Consider the following 16,164-nt stretch of genomic DNA (forward strand, 5'->3'; position numbering starts at 1 on the left):
TTAATTTGATTATATTTTTAAGACTTTTTTTAATAAAACGTAAAAAGCATTGCACGAAAGATTTGTTTTTTTTTTAATAATTTAACTGTTACGAAAAGGGAGGTTGTATCAATTTAGTTATTATACGTATGTAAATGCGTAGGACCTTAAATTGTATAGCGTACAATATTTTTTAAATTTGAGTTCTGTTCTAGTCAATATAATATAAGTTTTTTTACAATATCTCTTTTTATCGTAAATTAAATTTTAACCCTTGATTATAGTCTGGATTGAAAACAGTTTTTAAATTCAAAAATTTTGGAATATAAATTAGATTTTCAATTCTTAACTATAATTTTTGGATTAAAATTTCAATTTTCAATAAGAAAAACTATATGGTTAAAATATTAATTGGAAATTAATTAAATTTAAAATTTCAATAAAAAAAAATAAAAATTATATAAATTAAAATTTTAATTAATAATAATTTGAAGTTAATTATTAATTAATTTGAAATAATTTATTTAATTAACTTCATAAATAATAATTTGATATAATAATTAATTTCAATTAATAATTAATTAAGCCCAAATTATTATTAATTAAAATTTTAATTTATATAATTTGTAACCTTTTTGATTGAAAATTTAAATTTTAATCCCAAAATTGGAATTAAAAATTTAAAATCTAATTTATTTTCCAAAATGTTTAATTGAAAAGCTCGCAACCCTGCATATAGTTGATTTCCACTCTAATTACCATAAATACTGAAGCAGTAAAGGAGTCTTTAAATCGTAGAAACGGACATACATTTGGGAAACTTTAAAAATGTATTGTAATTAAATAAAATAAATATATATTAATGTGTTAAAAGCTGCAAAGAGATATTACTTTCTTTCGAACTATCGGACCAAATTTGCCTGATGAATCAACAACATTAGCAGGGTTATCTTAATATGTATGAGCGTTCAAGCGTTTGCTTGTAATCAAGTAAATGAATTATTTGCGTCCCGTATTCCCAGTTTTAAAACTTGTAAATATACACAATATTTATTAGATAAAATAATATTTATTTAGATTTAGTAAATTTATATTACAATAATTTGGCTTTTAAGTATGCAAAACTCGTAAATTTTCGTGAGCGTTTGCTAAACACATATGAATGTTGTTGTTGGTTTTTTTTTTGTAAAAATTCTTAATAGTATTGACAATATTTCATTTAAAATACTTCATAAAATGGTAGTCAATTTGTGAACTTGCAATACAGCTTTGTAAAAATGTTGTATTATATTTGCTGCAAAATGTTATATACTGTTTCAGAATTCCATTTTAAATGTATGATTCATTCTTATTCCATAATACTTAATACGGTTGGACTGAAAACGAACTTTTTTGGGTACGTTTAGGTATGCATGCATGTAACAACTAGCCATGGTCCAAAATATTGTGCAATGTTTTATGTTTGTATGATTTGAATGAGTAAATGCTACAAGTGGCTGCAATCGGGCCTATTTTTGAAATGCAAGGTAATTTATGGAATATTACATTTTTTTGTGAGTATGGATATTTTGTGAGTTAAAAATTAAATGAAGAGTAAATTTTCGATATGCAAACATTCAAACAAAAATGGCAAATTACGTTGCGTGTACAAATGTATGTTTTCGCAAACCTATTTTATCTAGCAATATTATATAATGTGCTTTTGAATGTGATTTCAAACAAATTTGCATATAATTTCCAAAAAAATTATTATATTTTCGTACAGAAATGTGTATCAGTAAAATACTGATATATGTATACCATCTTCTTGAGATATTAATCTTTGTTTTGACTGCTTCAAAATGATTGCTCTTGAAATGCATTAACGATTTGATCAAAAATCAAAAAAAACTTACTTTGAGAGATAACAAACTTAAAATTTTATAAAATAACGTATTACGCGTATATAATAAAAAGAGAGAAATGTAAGAAATTAACGCATCAGAAATCGAGATGAAAATGTGCTTTACGTATAACTTCCACCATGTTGCTACATATGTACATAAGTATGTATAGCAGCATTTACGGTTTACTCTGATTATTAGCGTTATTATTGATCTTCTCGCCAGTACCACTTGCGGTTCCGCCATTACCTGTATTGCGTTGAGGAAAACCACCAAAACCAGGTATTGCTGCCCTTTGATCCTCCATCCGGCCACTCTGTACCTTCATTATCAGCGAGAAGAAGTCCTCATCAGGCACTGTAGTGCCACCCGCGCCACCACTTCCTACTGCAGAGCGACCACCTGCGACGGCATTAGCACGTGTCGGTGCCTCAACGTCCATGGTGACATTCGATCGTGGTAGTTCAGAGCGTTGTTCTTCTAATCGGGAGCCTTGGCAGCGTACCAACATTTCCAAAAAGTCATCGTCAGGTTGTTGAGTAGTAGTAGCACTGCGTGCTAGCTGTCCATGCCCGTGGTTGTGGCCCGAATTGGTGCCAGGAGGGACATTCGCATTACTGAATGGCTTTACACTAATTGCAACAATGCCATCCCCACCGTTACCGCTGGATATGGAGTTTTGCTGTGCTAACGGCTTACGCGTGGCGCCCGAACTAGATGTGAGCGCAGATGCTCCACCTGCCAATAGGGCTGATGTATTTGATGGATTTCTAGCAATTTTAATTGAACAACGTTGGTCATCCATTCGTTTTGATTGTGAGCGTGATAAAAGATCAAAAAAGTCTTCATCCTGTGCCTTAGATTTTGGACCAATTCCTTTTGGAACGCGTTTTTCATCTAATATATTACTTTGACTCGCGTGTTTTCCATCTGGGGTAATTTTAATTAGATCTAATTGCTCCATGCTTTGACGCCTTACACGAACCTGAAAAATTTATTTAGTATGTAATCATGAAATCTTATGGTAGGAAATCTGTAAACAACATACCATACGACTTTGTGTACTGCCTGAACTGTCGGAACGTTGATCAATAATGGCTGAAACATCTGACGCAATCGAACGTTCTTCACAGTCAATTGGTGAATCAGGTAATCCAAGCAATTTTCGCAAGTCAGATATGTTTACCCGGGCCGTACTTTCTCCAATCGGATCTTGCAATTCAACGGCTAGTATAAGGTGAGCTTCGGCATACAACAGAGCTTTTTCATGGTTTCCGATAGCAGAATGTGCATTACCAAGAGACCAACAGGCACGGGCTTCTCCAACACGATCTCCCAGCTCTTGTGCTATGGCTAAGTGACGATGATGGTAGTCAATAGCTGTTGAGAATTCTCGTAGAAGAGTATATGTATTTCCAAGACTGTAACATGCTTGTGCCTCAACTTCGCGCTCTCCAAGCTCGATGGCCAATGCTAATGTTCTTTTATAATGATCCGCTGCTTCTTCAAATTGTCCCAGGAAAATATGTGAATTTCCTAAATTACTATTAGCACGTCGTTCAGCGGAGCGATCACCAAATTCCCGTGCAATGCAAAGTCTCTCTTGATGGTGTTCGATAGCAGCTTGAAAATTACCTACGATCAATAAAATTTTATAAAAAAATGTGTTAATAAAATTAATGTTACTACTTCTTTATAAGTAAACTTACCCAGTAGGTAATAAGTATTGCCCAAGTTTCCACACGCTCGGCCTTGTGCACTACGATCTCCCAATTCTCTCATCAACTTTAAATTTTCTTGATAAAATTCAACAGCTTTACTCAATGCCTCGCGTACATCATCTCCGTAGTCGCCAGGATTACCTTGACCCATATGTTTTCCCTTTGCATGATACACGTTTCCCAAATTGTAAAGAGCACGACCTTCTGACAGTTTGTCTCCAAGTTGTCGCGCTAGGGTTAGATGACGATCGCAACAAATAGCTGCTTCATTAAATCGACCCATAACTTTCAAAGTGTTTCCTAAATTTCCCGACGACTTAGCCTCGCCCAGCTTGTCATTCATGGTGCGAGCTAGTGTGAGATCAAGTTTATGATATTGCATGGCTTTGGTATAGTCACCTAAATAGAAGTACGCATTTCCCAATTGAGAATAAATCGCGGACAAGGTACGCAAATCATTTGTGCCAGCTTGAATAGCGGCTTGAAAGAATGCCACACCTGAACGGCAGTCTCCAGATTTGCACAGCCGTTCACCCTCTAATGCTAACTCCAGACACATACTTGAGCTTCCGTCTGATGCACCTGCACCTTGATCCATACCTCCGCCTGCTCCGGCGCTGGATACATTTTCTGCAGAGGCCGATAAAGAGGACATGACCCGTCCTTGCAACTTTCTTCACCTTGAGATTTAGTTTGCACAGCTAAAGTATTCTTTAATAAACTCTATTCTAACAAGTTTGAGCTTATCATTATTTTGTGTAGTTCACTACAATTCAATTGGACTGTATTTAACTTTAGGGAGTATATGATATTAATTTTTGCCTTTGCTTTTTATATCACTACAATTGAAAATTTACAAAGAAATTATTCATGGCTTATGGTGTATAAAGCTAAGGATTTGTGGTGAACTTTCAGGGTTGTATTTAAAGTTTCCAAACTACTTATAAAAAATTAGAAAATTTTTAGTTTCGAAGATAGTAATTACGAAATTTATAGTAAGACAAATTAATTTGTAATTTTATAAAAACGGGCAGTAACGTTTGTTAACACTGTGTGCCCTAATTGCGTTATTATATTTACTATTATTAGGAATTGAGCTGGCCACCTTATTCAAAATAGCTTTAACTCACCACAAAATGGCCGTCCGAATAGCTCAATTTGTTGTTGCAACTCACCAAAGAACTGTCTCGGTACGCACAAATGACGAAAGTAGCTCAATATATTCCATTTCTGAATCAGAGTGAACTAAAGGAAAAATTTGTAGAAACGTTCAAAGGCGCTGTCCGCAAATTCGTGTAATTTCTTACATTTATAGTAACGAAGTTTAATAAAATCGTAAAACTAGTTGCTTGATGTATTTTCCTAAACATATTTGGTGAAATTTGTTAAATTTTTCCATAATATCGCCTCTAAAAGAGAATTGAAAAAGTTAAAAATTGTGCTAACACGGAGAAAAATGCGAAGAAATTTTAACGGGAAGAAAAAGGTGTCCAGAGTTGCTCGGTCTACTTCGCAGCATTGTTGCTGTCGTTAACGACGTCGGTAGCAGAGGTTGTGTCTCTTTCGATTTTCTCGAGAGTGCAAAGGATTTTGTGAAAATATAAAATATTGAAATTTATAAAATTATTAGACGTTTGGTAAAATAATATAATCGCTTAGCTGCGTTAAGACCAAATAAAAAAATTGTATTAAAACATACAGCCATAAAGGTGTGGAATCAAAAACTTTCGGTTTATATCAAAAATGAATTAAAGTCGCCAGCAGCGCCGTTTCAACGTTTCGCTCGGGCGTTTTGACATTTGATGACATTTGCGCAGCAAAAGCGAGCGGTTGAGTATTTGCTTAAAGTGTGTAGTGGTTGAAGTGAAGCGCCCAACGAGGAATCGGCAAAAAGGAGAAAATCAATCGTTTTCATTGGCAAACAGGTATTATTGAATCGAAAAACGTCAAAAGTAAAGAAAACAATATTAAGAGTTTATTATAATAAATAACAAAATTACACTTTAGCCTTTAATTTGCACTAACTTTGTTGGAGGCTCGTATTAACAATATTCGCTCTTTTTTACAATTGAGAGCAGATAATATTTAATGAAAAAAGATTATAGAACTTTGAGATGGATGAAATAGAAACAAAGATATAATAGTCCAATTGATTGTATTACAATGCGTCTGACAATGAATTGTTTGTTAACATATGTATATTTATGTATATATGTATACATATGTATGTATATGCAAATGTTCTACCTTGTCTAAATATGAAATCCTTGTTCATTCTAAAAACCTCTCCAATGATTTTAGAAGCTAATAATTTGATTGAATTTAGTTAAAATTGTTTTTGTATTAACAATCATATAAAATTTAACTAATCTAATAATTAAAATAAAAATTTTTTGGAAAAGTGTGTGATGAAATAAGCTAATATAACGATGTAAAAAATTTAATTAAGAATATACCTACCAAACAGAATGAGTTATGCAATGATTTCAGATGATAGATGATATTCTCTTGTGATGTTAAGTGTACATTTCTCAAATACTACCATATTTTAGTTGACTTGGTAATTGTCACAATTTTGTACATTAATATAGACAACATGGGGTTTTCGTGCCACAAGTCATAATTTAATAGGTACATTCAGATTTTTGCAATTACATATTAAATGTTTGAAGTTATTTAACATAATTGTAAATGTTTCTTAATTAGCTGCAATCCTATAATACACATATTTTTACATAAACACTGCATATAGGCCAAAAACAAAAAGATCTTCATAATCTACAACACTTATCAAGTCAAGATGTTCAAATCGTCAATACTGAAAATGACACATATATATTTTAAAAGCATAATAGGTGAAATCTTTTTTTTTTTTTTAGATTTTGTTCACTTATGGATATTACTTTGTACGTAGTTGTTTTTATGTATTGTAAACAAATTTAACAAACACCTTAGTGGTCTTCTTATATTATGAAATGAAATTAAATTTGGGAGATTCTTTCTAAAAGTTTTTCTTACCATGCTGGGTATTTCATAAAGAAAAATAAAAAGAAAAAGCATTTTTGCGCTGAGCTGCGCCGACAGATGGAAGAGGACAAAGCAATGTTACAATATAAAACGAGCAAAATGGAGGGAAAGCGAGTAAAAATATCCAAAGTAACGAAAAATTGGGGTGCTAGTATAAAAATATATCCTTTATTTACGTATGTGCATTACTAACAATGAAAAATCGATCAACTTTAAAATAATGTTAATATTGCTACAAAGTAACATATTGTGTATAGGCAATGTAATTTAATTTTGTTGTTTCTTTTTTATCACTTTGTCGGTGATATTAACAAAATTATATGACTATATGTTAATTTGTGCAGAGAAATATAAAAAGTAATCTGGCAGCATTAGTTTTTAAGTAATAACAAGCGAGTCGAAAAGAGAATTGAAACTAATTTTTAGTTTTCGTTTTTATATACTGGGCAGGAGAGAAAGAAGGAGAAAGAATTAGACGAACGAGCGAAAAGGCCTCATAACACATGTGCAGAACGAAAAAATTAATTTGGTTCCTCTATCGTTGTCGTCATTGTCGGTAAAACAGTGAAGAGTAAATCTCTTTTCACGTATAATAGAGAAAATGTGTAGGAAAATATAATTCTTCATTTTATTTTATTCAAATCAAAACTCACAAAATTTGAATGTTTAGTTAACTGCATAAGTGTTAATTTTTAAGTGAAGCATTCCAAAGGCCGAACAAAGTGAAAAATGGCTTTGTAGCAATGCGTATACAAAAACTGAAGTTCAACCAGCTTTAACATAAACGTAAGAATTTTATGTCTAAAAGAAGTGAGGTGCATTGGTAAAAATTTCGAGCGTTTTATGTTTTATTAAAATAGGGGTTTTCTAGTTAAATTGAGTTTAATTATTTTTAGATTATTGATTATGTAGCATTTTTTCGTGTTTCTACGTCTTTCGTTCGTCGTTTTACTTTCATTCGTGAGTACGTATCATGTGCAGGCACGTGTGTTAGTGTGTTCGTGAATGTGTATTAATCTGTTAGTATGTGTACGTGATTTATTTCGATACGAGAAATATTAAAATTTCTCACAAAAATATTAAAAATAAACCGAAAGGCATTACATCAAACAAGAGCTATTATATTGAATTCCTTATGCTGGCTTTTTATGAAACACCTATCTTATGAAAAAGTGTAAATATTTATATTATTACTTCGCAAATCAAATATCGAACAATTAAACATACATTTATTTTATTAAGGTGTAATTTCAAATCAATATTGGTAATGTAATAAATTAAAATGATAGTTTTCTCATTTATATGTATATATGAATATTTCGATATATGTATGTAGTTATGGATATGTACAGTATGTAACACATTGAAGGGAAAAAAAACTCACGCGAACCTTATATTTTAATATTTAAATATAAATAAATTTCATTAACGTTGACGATTAAACGTTTACCGCAGTAAAAAAGATATGCCTATGGACATCTTAGTTTTTTTTTTATTTATATATTTTCCTTCTTTTTTAATTAGATAAACATATATTTTTTTGTAAAAAATTTAACTTAATGCCAGATATTATAAATACATGTTTAGAATGCTATTTGACAGCACTGGTGCATTGTAGTAAACTACACATTCCTTTTGTTTTCTTAGGTTTTAATGCTTATGTTATGTTTGAAAAGTTAGTTATAGTACTTATTTTCTATATATATAAACATACACATTTTATGTTCAAGAGTGTTTCTCGCTTTGAATTAGATCAATACATTATTTGTTGTATGTAATACATAATATAAAAATTGTACATACATTACCAAATATAGCCATATCGCATCTGGGCTGTTTGCACGGCCTATCATAAAATTTATAATTATATCTTATCACTCATGCTGACGATTTGGTATCATTTTGAAAATTTATTTAAATTGACACTTCATAGTATGTCGTATTTTTTTAAGCAGCATAGCATTAGCGGAATGCACTGTTTACCTAGAAGTAATTTTAATTCAGCCCAAAACAGAATAAATATTTTTTACTAAGCATTAAAAAATTTGCGTTCGTTTGCTTAGTCCATTCAAAATGTACTTTCCATTTGTGATCAGATAATTAATTACTATCCGAAGTATACGTATGTGTATGTATATAGTATATTTAAAATTTTACCCCACCTAAAGCTAATATTTAGTTGGATTTTTTTTAATTATGTAGCACTTCAGTACATCGCCTCGGCATTGTTTGGACTAAGAAGCACATTGGCTAGGACTTATGGTATATTAACAGGCTTTCAACTGTTACAGTTTTTGTAGAGTTCTTGGGTTAAATTCTCGCCACAAAATTCCAGGCTTTAGAGTCCTTCCAGAGACGGTCTTTAGAAAATGCTTCGCGTTTTCAATATTTTTTTCTCGAAACATGGCTGTCGCCTTCGTACAATTTCCGCTGATATTTGTTCACCATCATATTCCTTTATTTAAGCCTTGATTTCTGTGGAAATTAAAAACGGAACCAATTCGCTCTTTTGGCTTTTAATGTCGTAAATTTTCAAAAGCCTTATTTTTCATAACATTGAACAACGTTATTAATTTGCTTTTATGCCTCCTCATGGCGACGATGAATAAATTTAGTTAAAATAACTTTTTTTTTAGTAGAAAAGAACAATATTGATGAAAACTGTGTCGAAAAAAATTCAATTTACCCTTTTCAAACAAAATAACTAAATTATGTGAGCACACCTATATTGGAAAGAAATGAAAAATTAAAAAAAAAAAAACTCTCCGAAAGTAAAGCTCTTAATTGCGGTGTAAATCGCTAACGTTTCTTGGATAACTCAAATTTTTGTTCGCGTTTTAATATTGTAAAAAGGTACTGAATGAATTAATTATATGAGCACAAGCATATTAAAAGCATTAAATACATATAAATTTAACTATTCATTCTTTAATATGATATTCACATTATTAATCCGGATTACTCCTTATCCAGTTAGCTGCAACTCTTAAAAGAGGTCAAAATTAATCTGAGTGCTTGCAATGTTGAATATATTCATTAAAAATAGTATTATTTGTATTTTAAAGAACGTAATTCTTCACCATATCTTTTAAACTTTATTAAACTTTTACTTAATAATTCAAATCAGTTAATATAATAGCATTTTATGTCATTAGGAATTTCATACAATTAAATATGATTTTCAGTAATGTAATGTTTATTTCTTTCAGAGATGTACTGTCGTAATGGTTTCCCTTGTCCTATTTAGCTGAGAAGTATACCGATATCTTACGCTGTTCCGATATTATAATGCGTACAATGTCGGCAATAAAGTTGTATTGACATTGTGAGTAAAGAATTAGAAAATCTCCAAAAAGGACACACGGACGGTTCAAGTCTTATACTACCAAGTAAGTGGAAATAAAGTAATTTAACAAGTGAATGCATGAAATATTTTTAACTATTATAGGTAAACGTGTGTCCGAGCAGGTACCGAATTGGCAAACAATTCTATATATAACAAACAAAAAACCCTTTACTTAACCAATACAATAATAATTTAGTATAAAGCTTCAATAGAACTGCATTCAATGTGCCATTTCATCCGGAGTTAAGGTTCGCACTATTCCCCACATTTAATATATATTAATATATTTAACATAGATGCTTAAGTAAAGTATTATATACCAAAAAAAAGAGAAGAAAAAGATACGCAACAAAAGAATTCCCTCCACTTACTCGCGTCAAACAACAAAACTATTACAAACGCAGTTATTTAAATAATTGCATTCGCACCACTTTAAGGTAATATATAAATGAAACATTAAAAAATTATAAAACGTAGGTCTGATTTTGTTCTCTTTTTGTACAGATAATCTCTGTCTCGCTTACCATACTTATTCATAACTAAAGCTTACAGTTTTTGCATAAAGAATCAAAGTCGGTTAAAAATTACTCTCCAGAACTCGAATTTATAAGTTTTATAAAATTTGAGAACGTTAAATACAAAAGTCAACGAATGATAGTTCAACTAAAGGAATTGGTGGTGATTATTGGATAGCTATATGCTTGCTTGCAAAGCCACGACATTAACAACATAAAGCAGTAAGATATTGATTTGTAACATATTTATGTACATGTGTTTAGGGGATCGCATCAGTATAAATATCTTCACTATCTTAAACGTACTAATACTTCGTCATAAACTAAAACGTGCAATCGTTTATTTAAATTTTCTTGGGTAAAGAGTAAAAGCAGCAGTAGAACATAAGCAGGACGAATAACTGGCAATAAATACAAGGCAAGAAAATGTCATCGGGAACATTTGTTGATCGAATTGATCCATTCGCTAAACGCTCACTGAAGAAGAAAAGCAAAAAAAGTCAGGGTTCCTCACGTTATAGAAATTCTCAGGATGTGGAGCTTCAACAATTGCCGCCGTTAAAAGGTAAATGTGTGTATATCTTTTTCATAAATGTAGCAAGATTACAACATTTTTGGAATTTAAAATTATACTGCAATATAAATCGTTTGAATGTATAAGTTTACCAACCAGTGCTCTAGAGTATTAAAGAAGATGATGGTTCGAGCTCTTGTTTAAAATAGTAAAATACGAATTATGGAAATGCGAAAATATTTAAATTCAAAAACAATTTCTTTTTTTTTAATTTTTAATAATTTTCTTGTGAATATATTTTTATTTCAATTCGCTATTTGATATTACAGTTTTCCCCTATTTTAATTATTTTAATTAATTTTAATCTACTTACTAGCTGATTGCTCGAGTTTGGAACAGGAAGAATTATTCATTCGTAAATTACGTCAGTGCTGTGTATCTTTTGATTTTATGGATCCAGTAACGGATTTAAAAGGGAAAGAAATAAAGAGAGCTGCTTTAAATGACCTCTCCAATTATATAACACATGGCAGGGGAGTACTCACGGAACCTGTGTATCCAGAAATTATACGAATGGTATGTAAAATATTCTATATTCCTTCTAATTAAGTGTTAAGTCGAGTTTCGTTTGCTTTAGATTTCTTGTAACTTGTTCCGCACACTGCCTCCAAGTGAAAACCCTGATTTTGATCCCGAAGAAGATGATCCGACATTAGAAGCTTCATGGCCACATTTGCAGTTAGTCTATGAAGTATTCCTGCGTTTTTTGGAATCGCAGGACTTTCAAGCGACCATAGGCAAACGTGTAATTGACCAGAAATTCGTTTTGCAGGTGAGATGATATGGAATTATAAAAACTTCATAACTAAAATTTATTTCACACAAACTTTGTCGTCGTACCATGGTGAAATATGTATATATAAACTGTAAAATTTTTTACCAACGAAAGAAGTCGATGATGTAAACAACCCGGAAACGATCGGTGTGTGTTACTTTTGAATCCACATTCCTTGACTACACTTAAGGCGAAATGATTAATTTACTTGGCATAATTTCTGTTAAGGAACAGCATATTTCCGGGCATTAATGTTGTAATCTTATTTATCACGTTAATTATCCTAAATACTCTAGTAGGTTAAATTCCGACTTAGTTTGAGTTAGCAAGTTTCGAACAGTCTTAGCTGCCTATTTGAAAATTTCTACTTATATAAGTCCTCTTACTCAATGGGCAATGTCTTTATGAATTGATGTTTCTTTTTATTATTATTATTTTGTTATACTCTGAACAGTTTGTAACACTCAAAAGGAAACGTCGGAGACCCTACAATGTACATATATTAACCAAGTCCGTTTCTATGTACTCGATTAGTTTCCCAGTTTTTGAGATATTTTTCAGAAATTTTGTACTCGTCTTTTTCTCGCATTTTTCCTACCGGTGACCACTACAGAATATACATAGTTATCTTACAAATGCTTGATTGAACTCAAGTCCCTGAAGAAAAACTTTTTTTTTTGAAAATCTTTTATGATATAAAAATGTACCTGTGAAACTAGCATTTTTTCTTGTTTTTATGCTCTTTTAAAATATATATTTGAACTAATAATTATATCTTAACTTTTCTTTAATGGCAAAACAGCTTTTGGAGCTCTTTGATTCTGAGGATCCACGTGAACGTGATTTTTTGAAAACTGTTTTACATCGCATCTATGGAAAATTCTTAGGATTACGCGCTTTTATACGAAAACAAATTAATAATATTTTTTTGCGTTTTATTTACGAAACAGAGCATTTTAATGGCGTCGGCGAATTACTAGAAATATTGGGCAGGTAAAGTATTGATATCTCCTTAGACAAAAAAAAATTCCAATTCTAATTGTATATACGATCGCTTGCAGTATCATTAATGGTTTTGCCTTGCCTCTGAAGGCCGAACATAAGCAGTTTCTTGTGAAGGTGCTATTGCCTCTGCACAAAGTGAAATGCCTTGGTTTGTATCACGCTCAACTGGCTTATTGCATCGTTCAGTTTCTAGAAAAGGATCCATACCTGACTGAACCGGTGGTTCGAGGATTATTAAAATTTTGGCCAAAAACATGCTCACAAAAAGAGGTCATGTTTTTGGGCGAAATCGAGGAAATTTTAGATGTCATTGATCCTCCACAATTTGTGAAAATACAGGAACCATTGTTCCGTCAGATCGCCAAATGTGTATCAAGTCCGCATTTTCAAGTAAGTGTGCATTACTAATGTAACTTGTAAAAGCTTCATACTGATTCTAATTATTGTAAATGTATTTTTTTTGCGCAGGTTGCCGAGCGTGCGCTTTTCCTATGGAATAATGAATATGCAATGTCGTTGATCGAGGAGAACAACGCCGTCATTATGCCGATTATGTTTCCGGCACTGTACAGAATTAGTAAAGAACATTGGAATCAGACCATCGTTGCATTGGTTTACAACGTGCTAAAGACATTTATGGAAATGAACTCCAAGCTTTTTGATGAATTAACCGCTAGCTATAAAGCTGAACGACAAAAGTATGCCCATATCCTACCTGCTTACGTTTATTTATCAAAAATGTATTAATATTAATATTTTGTGTGTTTACAGAGAGAAGAAACGCGAGCGTGATCGTGAAGAATTGTGGAAAAAATTACATGAACTTGAAATAAATCGTGCAAAAAGCGGCAGTGCCGCTGGCACCTCAACGGCTAATTCGGTGTTAGGAGCTGGTATTAGTGGCGGCAGTGCCGCCGGCTCACAGCAAAATATCAACTCTTATCAACAACAATCGAATGCTAGCATTGTAAACAGTGGAAGCGGTGGTGGCTCTGGTGACAACAATCCTGCCTTACTTAGCGGCGGTGCACAAAGCGGCGGAACCTCAGTAAACGCCAGCGGTACGAACGCGTTTGCCAAGGTAAAAGGCGACAAGGCAGATAACTAAATTATGAGGCGATCACTGAAATGGATATCAAATAAAACACAAGTAATGCTAATCAACTTAATAATATAATTTAGCGCAGTTCAAACATGATTGGAAATTTTGGTGTTGTAAGTCAAAAAGGAGCTTGGCATTTTTTGTGCATCTATAACTTAGTGTAAGCCACAAAAAAGGAGAATATTATTAAGTAAACTTGAAGTCCCTATCGAAAAAATATAAAGAAAAAATACAAAAGTATAACAAAAGCACTACACCAACATGATCAAATGAAAGCGTTTTCACCATCATGATGTCACCGGCATCATTACAATAAGATGTAGAAGTAGAAGCTAAATGTTGATAATAGACGCAGATGCCGGGAGTTAATAATGTACGCCACAATGTGGATGAAAAGCAGTACACTTACAACTGGGATCGTGGTATTACATAAACAAAAGGAAAGCGTATGAAAAGCATAATTAATATTATATTATGAATATAAAAATACCTATTATTTTACGATAAAAAAGAAGTACTAAATAAAATAATTAATACAAGTATATGAGGAGGATGAAAATGCTAATAAAATAGTGAAGAAATGCTAGAAACTGTAATCTAACTGTAAAACAGCAATTCTTTCTCCTAAATAATACCAATTCTATAGAATTAACGAAAACACTTCGTCCTGTTCATTATAATTCTACTATCTGGCTAGTTGGACGAAAATGCCACTTGAGCGAATTGCATTTTATATGCTTTTTCACAACCAATATTTCGTTCGAACTAATCCATTTCTGTAGGTTTCAAAAGTAAAAATAAAACTTAAATATTCTTTATATGTAGGATGAGTAGTAATAACCATTGTGTTTCTTTATGATTTGTTTAAGAGTAAATCTTAATTTCCTCAACGGTTTCTGTGCAAATTAGTATATTGCTTGGATATATTCGTATGTGTAAACTTAAGTTCTTTAACAATAAATTCTAGGGATATTTATTAAGTAAAAAATGGGATTAATTTTTATTGAAACATTCATAACAATCAACACGCATTAATTAAGAAAAAATAAAAAGAAAACAAATGCGTATTTAACAGTATAAAACAAATTGAACGAAAAAAATGGTGTAAAAACTCAATAAAAGTATTAAAAAACGATTGTTATTGCGAAAATTCATAAAAAACACATACAAATTATGATCAGTCGTGATTTTATGTGACCGAGATTCCAGTTGCGAACGACTGCTAGAAAACACCGATTAACAAAATCCATGTGCGAAAAAAGCTTACACAGTTGAAAAATAACAATAAAGGTATATATTCTATATATACATACATAAGCGAAAAAAACAATGTCTACTTGACAGCTGATATTGTTTGTATGAGTGCAATAGATTTGGTAAGGCCTAATGCAAAACTTATCTGTATGTCAAAATGAAAATAATTACAAAAAACATAATATTGCTATATTTCTCACATTCATGCATATTCATACATTCGCACCTGCAGCTTTTAATAGCAGTAAAATAACATTTATATGTATAGAACAGACAAACAGAAAGCGTACGTGCCAAGTCAGTCATATTTAATTTGTACGCGCTTGTTTTCATTTCATTTCGTACTAAAATTTATTAGTTAATATAAGATTTTTCCTTTCTAATTTTTAATCTAACAAAATTTAATCATGTTGTATGTTTACATGGCATATGATTTAAGTTTAATTTCAACTGCAATAATAAAATTAGTAAATAATATATATATCTAAAGTTGCTAAAAATTATGCATTTAAAATATATCACTTTTCTTCTAGTTAAAAAAATAGCAACGAGATCAGATTAAGAGTGTTTGGAATTATTTGTGCATTATGAATTATATGTGAAAAAATAATTACACAGTGTAATTTTTTCTGGTTTCTCGTATTAAAAAATAAATTACATAACAATTATATACATACATATATACACATGTATAATAAAAACATTATTCATTTATTATATTTACTCGTTTAAGCTTCACATTATATACAATTATTAATGGTTAAATGTGTGGGTATGCACAAAGCGCTCTTTCCACAACACCATAAGGACGACTATTGTTTAAATTTGTTTATTCGATAAATCTGTTACCACAAATACGGTGAAATTTCAAGAAACGTAAATTTGCTGCTCACCAAAACAACTTATTTTTTCTTATATTATAATTAGTTCGCACCAAATCTACAAAAATAATATGTTACATTTGTGTTAAGACGTGGACTTGT

General features: G+C 31.4%; 2 protein-coding genes across 3 annotated transcripts; one reads left to right on the forward strand and one right to left on the reverse strand.

Annotated features, from left to right (window-relative positions):
• Window positions 1-1,106: 1,106 nt before the first annotated feature.
• LOC120782832 (G-protein-signaling modulator 2) lies at window positions 1,107-4,563 on the reverse strand. The gene is made up of 3 exons (XM_040115353.1): window positions 3,572-4,563; window positions 2,911-3,497; window positions 1,107-2,847 (listed from the first exon to the last, which is right to left on the reverse strand). Exons 1-3 carry the CDS (start codon window positions 4,236-4,238, stop codon window positions 2,041-2,043), a joined length of 2,061 nt encoding a protein of 686 aa, XP_039971287.1. The 5' UTR covers window positions 4,239-4,563; the 3' UTR covers window positions 1,107-2,040.
• A 245-nt stretch (window positions 4,564-4,808) lies between these two features.
• On the forward strand, window positions 4,809-14,767 carry LOC120782833 (serine/threonine-protein phosphatase 2A 56 kDa regulatory subunit epsilon isoform). Of its 2 annotated transcripts, none has more exons than XM_040115355.1 (11): window positions 4,809-5,508; window positions 9,820-9,999; window positions 10,059-10,393; window positions 10,461-10,693; window positions 10,836-11,036; window positions 11,362-11,561; window positions 11,623-11,817; window positions 12,623-12,813; window positions 12,882-13,215; window positions 13,294-13,523; window positions 13,597-14,767. In XM_040115355.1, exons 5-11 carry the CDS (start codon window positions 10,898-10,900, stop codon window positions 13,931-13,933), a joined length of 1,626 nt encoding a protein of 541 aa, XP_039971289.1. In that variant the 5' UTR covers window positions 4,809-5,508; window positions 9,820-9,999; window positions 10,059-10,393; window positions 10,461-10,693; window positions 10,836-10,897; the 3' UTR covers window positions 13,934-14,767. The 2 variants fall into 2 exon arrangements, with proteins under 2 accessions (XP_039971289.1, XP_039971288.1); XM_040115354.1 differs by lacking the exon at window positions 4,809-5,508 and adding an exon at window positions 7,211-7,396 and having other exon boundaries at window positions 13,597-13,933.
• The last annotated feature ends 1,397 nt before the right edge of the window (window positions 14,768-16,164 follow it).

Source organism: Bactrocera tryoni, chromosome 1 (assembly GCF_016617805.1).
Source record: "Bactrocera tryoni isolate S06 chromosome 1, CSIRO_BtryS06_freeze2, whole genome shotgun sequence".
NCBI classification, from domain to species: domain Eukaryota; kingdom Metazoa; phylum Arthropoda; class Insecta; order Diptera; family Tephritidae; genus Bactrocera; species Bactrocera tryoni.

Excerpts from the sequence above, each read along its gene's own strand:
- LOC120782832 (XM_040115353.1), bottom strand. The coding sequence starts at position 4,238 with ATGTCCTCTTTATCGGCCTCTGCAGAAAATGTATCCAGCGCCGGAGCA. Across the intron at positions 3,498-3,571 it reads CAATACTTATTACCTACTGG|GTAATTTTCAAGCTGCTATC; the intron begins GTAAGTTTACTT and ends TATTGATCGTAG. Across the intron at positions 2,848-2,910 it reads GCAGTACACAAAGTCGTATG|GTTCGTGTAAGGCGTCAAAG; the intron begins GTATGTTGTTTA and ends TAAATTTTTCAG.
- LOC120782833 (XM_040115355.1), top strand. The coding sequence starts at position 10,898 with ATGTCATCGGGAACATTTGTTGATCGAATTGATCCATTCGCTAAACGC. Across the intron at positions 11,562-11,622 it reads ATCCAGAAATTATACGAATG|ATTTCTTGTAACTTGTTCCG; the intron begins GTATGTAAAATA and ends CGTTTGCTTTAG. Across the intron at positions 11,818-12,622 it reads ACCAGAAATTCGTTTTGCAG|CTTTTGGAGCTCTTTGATTC; the intron begins GTGAGATGATAT and ends ATGGCAAAACAG.